The 6122-nt window shown below is 47.1% G+C and overlaps 2 protein-coding genes across 6 annotated transcripts in view; both read right to left on the reverse strand.

Moving 5' to 3' along the window:
* Positions 1–1705: 1705 nt before the first annotated feature.
* On the reverse strand, positions 1706–5325 carry nr1i2 (nuclear receptor subfamily 1, group I, member 2). 3 transcript variants are annotated; one of them, XM_057035836.1, is made up of 9 exons: positions 5013–5321; positions 4297–4447; positions 3495–3625; positions 3231–3400; positions 2920–3158; positions 2703–2848; positions 2178–2294; positions 1975–2080; positions 1706–1886 (listed from the first exon to the last, which is right to left on the reverse strand). In XM_057035836.1, coding segments are annotated over exons 1-9 (1218 nt in total). In that variant the 5' UTR covers positions 5014–5321; the 3' UTR covers positions 1706–1729. The 3 variants fall into 3 exon arrangements, with proteins under 3 accessions (XP_056891816.1, XP_056891807.1, XP_056891825.1); XM_057035827.1 differs by having other exon boundaries at positions 4297–4475; positions 5013–5320; XM_057035845.1 differs by lacking the exon at positions 2178–2294 and having other exon boundaries at positions 4297–4475; positions 5013–5325.
* A 215-nt stretch (positions 5326–5540) lies between these two features.
* Positions 5541–6122, reverse strand: part of cfap91 (cilia and flagella associated protein 91) — a 10869-nt gene continuing 10287 nt past the window's right edge. For all 3 annotated transcript variants that reach the window (XM_057043781.1, XM_057043771.1, XM_057043790.1), the window contains 3 exons: positions 6024–6122; positions 5848–5939; positions 5541–5778 (listed from right to left, as the gene is read on the reverse strand). The exon at positions 6024–6122 is cut by the window's right edge and continues 50 nt beyond it. In XM_057043781.1, the coding sequence (XP_056899761.1) occupies positions 5600–5778; positions 5848–5939; positions 6024–6122 (370 nt within the window). In that variant the 3' untranslated portion in view covers positions 5541–5599. The remainder of the gene's footprint in view (positions 5779–5847; positions 5940–6023) is intronic.

The following is a 6122-nucleotide window of genomic DNA, read 5'->3' on the forward strand; positions in this document are numbered from 1 at the left end:
TGCATGTCAGACCAAGGGGTGGGGGCCTGTTCAAGGCTTCCATCTGTGTTTTCACTGCTTACCTCACAGGGGCCGCCTAAACTCCAGACGTCAGTATGAGGAGCAGCGCCGTGAATCCAGAGCGACTGATGGATGTGTGGCAGAGCTCTACTAGGCTGAATTTAACATTCTTGCCCAAATATCCAGCACTTCACACCAAATTTTCTTTGAGTTTGCATGCGTGTTGAAGGGATGTATGGTGTCATGGAACATTTCCACTTTAATTATCACTTTCTCATTCCTCAGAGCCTTGCTTTTACAACTTGTGTAAGATGTAATGCTAAAGTACCTATAGGTCATAGTCCATCTCTTAGACTGTGGGAAGTTTTAAAGCGTCATGTGTTTCTAGTTGGGTGCGATCAGAGCAAGGAGGATTGACACGTCATGGAAGCACTGGCCTGAAAAATGGACCAGGAGTGAATCTCCGATGCTCCAGAGACGCGGTGCTGTGGAAATGCCGCTTTCCACCACAATGGGAGGTTATAAATTACACATCTGTGGAAACAGAAACATCCATCTTCTTATCTGATACCAGGTCATGGGGGCACCAGTCTGAGCAGCGATGCCCAGGCTCTTCAGGGAGGATCCCAAGGTGTTCCCCTGTCACTCCAGCGTGTCCTGGGTCTTTCCCCGGGGTCGAGAACCGTGGTCTCAGATTTGTAGATGCTGATTCTCATCCAAGGTGCTTCACACTCTGCAAACTACTCCAGTGCTGAAGGTCCCGGCCAAACGAGCCAACAACACATTATCTCTAAGAAGCAGTGATGAGCTCCAGTGGTTCCTAAACTGAGCCCCTCCAGCCCCTGGCTTGATCATAAAATAATGAACAGAACTGGTGACAAAGGGCAGCTAAGGTTATAAAGAGACTGCACAGCCGTTAGCAGAGGGCCTCTGGCCCCATACTCCTGAAGCACCTCCCACAGGAAGCCCACAAAACACATGCCGACTGGTTGTGCCAACTCCCACCAACCGTCAAACATCCTGTGGAGGGTTGATCCAGTGTCTCACAACCACGACGAAAACCACATTGTTCCTCCTGAATCCGAGGACCAATTATCGGTCAAATCCTCCTCTCCAGTATCATGGGATGGAGTTCCCCAGGGCTATGAGCCCCAAGAGTTGGAACACAGTCCCCATTTTCAGCAGAGGGACCACCACCCTGGTCTGTCAATCCAGAGACATTGTCCCCAACTGCCATGCGAAGCTGCAGAAGCCAGGACAACCCTGAGTCTTGAGGGCCTCGGTGTGGATCTCATCACACTGAGGAGCTTCCAAACTCCCTCAGTGTCTTCAGCTTGATGAGGTCATCCGTTTGGAGCACGTTCCAGCACTCCTCCCAGTGCCTCCAAGAAATCCAGGTGTTCTGCACCGCTGAGAGACCCTTCCCTGACCCGAAGGTGCGGGGAGGTGGACCTTTCATTCACCAGGTAAGACTCCAACACTTCAGCTCACTGCGGCAACTCCAGAGCAGAGGAGGGTCCAGCCTCTCTCAAGGAGCTGGCTTCCAGAGGCCAGACTGAGCCTGGAGGGGAGTCCAAATATCTCTCCGGTACTGATCCTGCACTGGTTCAATCTATACGAAATAATATCATATGAAAGTCCTTTTTTTTATTCTAACACAATAACTTGGTGAGTTTAAAAACAATTAATGACGACATGGAGCTCATTTACAGTTGAGTGTTGTATTTTATTAGAGGTCGTTAATGGGACTTTTGCTGACCATCTCCATCAATAGAGGGGGGATGACGTTAGGCTGGATGTCCTGGATCTGGAGAACCTGTTTGCTGTACTCCTCGTTCATTGTTCTCATCTCGGTGAGGCAGGACAGGACTTTAGGGTACAACATGCTGGAGGAGCAGAGGAAACATCCATGACTGAGCTCCTCAGAGGTTTCACAGCTGAACAGTCTGAGAGCAAACTCAGTCGTTCACTCACTGTTTTTCTGGTCCTGTTCTTTTTAACTCGATCCTGGTTTTTAGCGCCAGCGCCAAGTTTTCGTGAATCTTGTCGATAACGCTGTGCTGCTGCACACCCGGACGATCTGATTAAGTTGAAGCAGACACGTGTTCATCTACCTGATGGATGCAAACGGACCCTGCAGATGATGTGAGAATAACGGGGGGAGGACTCTCTCCTACCTGGAGAGAACAGGGACAAGGCCTGCATTAGAACATACTCCTCCTCCTCCAGGCCGAGGTTCCGCAGCGTGTGGTGAAACTTGAGGAGAGGCTCCAGGAAGAGTGGCTGAAAACCAGCTGCAGGACACACATGAAAGTCAGCCATGGATGCAGCCCAGTTCCTGCTTTAAACACATCACTGCAATTATGATGCAAAAGATAAAGACGCCTTTTTTAACGGCATACGTATGAAATTACTCATTTTAGTTCATCTCAGCTGTGTCACATTTTTCTGTTTGAAAAGCTGGAGGACAACACCAGTCAACATGCACGAGCTGTTTAATTTTAATCGTAAAATACGCAACATAAAACTGGAACAGACTCTCAAAGGCTGTTGTTTCATCCAGAATTAGCACAGACAGAACCAACGAGAACAGGAAAGGATGCTCAACCCATGTAGGATAAAAGGCAACAGCCAATAATGACATTGATCCCAATTAGCAATAGACACAATAGATGTACAGATGTGTGTGAGTGCGATCCCACCTCGTACGGCATCTTCTATACAATATGTGGCGTGGCCACATTCCCAAAGGCCTGTTTTGGTGTTGAACACCATGTTGAAGCGGATCTCCATGACTTCAAACGTGGCTCCCTTCAGCAGAGCAATTTGGTCCCCGATGAGTAACGACCTGCGAGAGGCGAGGCCTTACTGATTTGCGGACAGAAGCATGACGCCGCGTAGAGGACGAACGCGCATTACTTGAAGTCCGTGAGGCTCTTGGAGAAAGCGATGATGTCGTGGATCATGCACGTGGCGAGGTCGGTCACGTGCGGCAGGGCCGTGAAAACGCAGCCCTGCCTTGCGTTTTCACCTCCCTGGGTCTGTGGCGTCTCAGGGCGACCGCGGAGACGGGCGGAGGTAGAGAGGGAGCTAACGTCTGAGGACGCGGGTCCAGACGGGCTGCTGCCGCGCACAGCAAAGATGTTTCTGTCCATCGGCTGAGAAAAACAGAAACAAACGCTCGCTCAGACTTTTAGAAAGATCAAACAGGGTTGTACTCATCAGCGCACCCTGAAGCTACTGAAGCGGTAAAACTCCAGGTCAAAGGTCTTGCGGTGGCCATAGAGGAGCTCACGGATGGTTTCTTCTTGTTGGGACGAGAGGTGGATGGGCGTGTTGAGCATCTTTTTCCTCTTAAGGCGGATCCTCCTCTCCATGATCTCCTTCTCTGACATGATCACTGCAAGCACGCACATACTGAACCAGGCATATAAACACACACACACACACACACATATATACATATGTATCTATAGCATCGAATGGTGGCCTACTGTCTTGGCGCATGCCAATGGCTTGGCATTTACGGAGGCGGCAGTCCTGGCACTGGCGTCGGTTTTTCTTGGTTATACTGCACTTATTTAAGAATTGACAGGGAAGTGGTGGCGTCCTCTTTATGGCACGTCTGGAATGAGTCCAAAATATAGCATAAAACAGCAAACCTGTAGTTAGAAGACATGTTCAGTGGCAACAGTCAACCACAGAGCTCAGTATAGATCAAATATAGTATGCACAAGCCTTTAGATAGTGTCCTCATAATAACAAGGTTTTTAATGATACGTGTACAAATTAATGTCAATAATTTGTTAGTGCTTTGTTAGATTGTCCTTATCTGGTCTCAGAGCTCAGTATTGAAAACATATTGAGACCTTCCAAACAGACCGATGACTTGTTGACAAATTAATTTTTTAAAAAGTCTTTAAGCATTGATGTGTGTGTGTGAAGGGAAATAAGCTACGTTTATTTATGCCACAGCGACATCTAGTGGAGATCTGCTGAGACGCTAAAGAAGATGACAGATTTTGAGCAACTTTAAAACTTTGATCTTTGACAAAAAACAGGACTTAAAAAAAGCCTCACGTATGGGAGGGGTGATTAAGAAAACAGACAGCTATTAAACTGAAATAAAAGCATACTTTGAACAAACATAGACACACAACGTTCCTTGCTCTAATGATGGTGAAATTAATTCAGAAATTAATCAATAGAAAATTTAATAATTAGAAATCTGATATAAAGGGCAGCAGGAGAGAAAGAGACAGGGAGGAAATATCCTTAAGTTGTTCAAATTCCAACCTGAAGAAGCCTTTGCAGCCTTCACAGGTCCAAGCATTAAAGTGGTAACCTTTGGCCTGATCTCCACACACGCCACAGGCCCGGGGTTCCTCATCTCCCAGCACCTCTTCCTCTTTATTTCTGAGGGCAAGTGCTTCTCGGATGCTCTGCACTGAAGAGAACCCGCCGCTCATTCTCACCTGGAGGATGATGGGATTGTTCTGACATGATCGCTTGAGTTTTTCAGCATTTGAAACATTATTTCTTTTAATTAGATACAGCTTTCTGGACACATTCAGTCATGTTAAATTCCCAATTAGTCAAGCTGTTAATTTATAACCATTTCAAACATTTATATTGCACTTTAATTTTACACCTTTTAAAAACTTTTACAGTTAGAGCTTTTACACTTTGTCCCCATCCAAATGAACGTTTTCCCTTCCTTTTTGTCGGCCTATGTTAATTTTTTGTAGCAGGCTGTAGTTTTAAAATGTCATTTTAACCAACCACAAAATTCATAGGTGTCATTTTTGAGGTGTTCGACAGTTGTTTCGCAAAACCACTTTCGCTTCGTGTGACAATAAACTGCCGATGAACAACAAATCTAATGACTGCGTTTTCATAGACGGTATTTTTATAAAAAGATTAATGTGTGACTTTAGAGCCAGTGAGATCTGATGTTGCAACTGGTTAAAGGTCGAGTTTATATCAAACAGGATCGAGATCAGTGAACTCACTGGTCGGTGACTCCAGACGGACACGCGGTTCAATCAACACAGACGCGGCGTGAAAGGCGCTGAATCGCGCTCGAATCCCTTTTCCAGTCACTTTGTTGTCTGCAGGGACTCAAGGTTCGAGATCACCGTCATGACAGGTCGCAGGTCAGGCAGTCGCGTGGAGCCGCGTCATGATCCCGCACCGCCTCTACGCACGCGGCACACCTACACCTGCCACGAGCCAATGATAGTTGATAAGCTGTCAACACGGAGGTCAAATGTTGGTTTACGCTGAAGTCCAGCAGGATCTGATCCATCTGAAGTATGTGTTATCTTAGATCCCGCGAGAGAACACACACACACACACATACACACACACCACACAGACACAGACACACACACACAGACACAGACACACACACACACACGCACACACAAACAACACACACACGCACACACAGACACAGACACACACAGACACAGACACACACACGCACACACACAAACACACACACACGTGCGCACACACACGCACAGAGAGGCCATAGAAACATTTAATAAACCAAGACTTTATTCTTGTCATCCTTTCATAAACGACCATAATCCGGTCATTTCACTTCCTGCTCTTCATCCACACGGCTGATTCTCCTGTCCTGGCTGCTGGCACCTTCAGAGGGGCCGGAGAGCTGTGAGGACCCCAGACTGCCAGGATGATTCCCAGCATGTTCCACCCTCTCCTGGATGATGTCCCGAGCAGCCTGCAAATGTCTCTGCTGCCTCTGGTGCACTAAATAAAGAGACATAAGAAATGCAACAACAACAACAACAACAAGCATCGTAATAACAATAAAGATACCTTTTTGTCTGAAGCTCATCTTCTCAATCTCTGGGATTAGGAAACTGTACACCAGCTCTGACACAATCTCCTCAGACTGAAGTCTGTTGCGGCTAATTGCACACAAGCGCAACACAATTCATGATTATCCTCATGGTCAAAGCTTGAGAATCGCTTGCTGCCAGCTGCTTTGTTACCTTTCCTCCATTGTAAAAGCAAGGCGGTTGACCTCCTGCGCCCTTCTGTGGATGTCCTCTCTGGCCCGCTGGTCGGTGGTGTTTTCTAAGGTGTCCAGG

This window comes from Takifugu flavidus, chromosome 1 (assembly GCF_003711565.1).
Source record: "Takifugu flavidus isolate HTHZ2018 chromosome 1, ASM371156v2, whole genome shotgun sequence".
Taxonomy (NCBI): domain Eukaryota; kingdom Metazoa; phylum Chordata; class Actinopteri; order Tetraodontiformes; family Tetraodontidae; genus Takifugu; species Takifugu flavidus.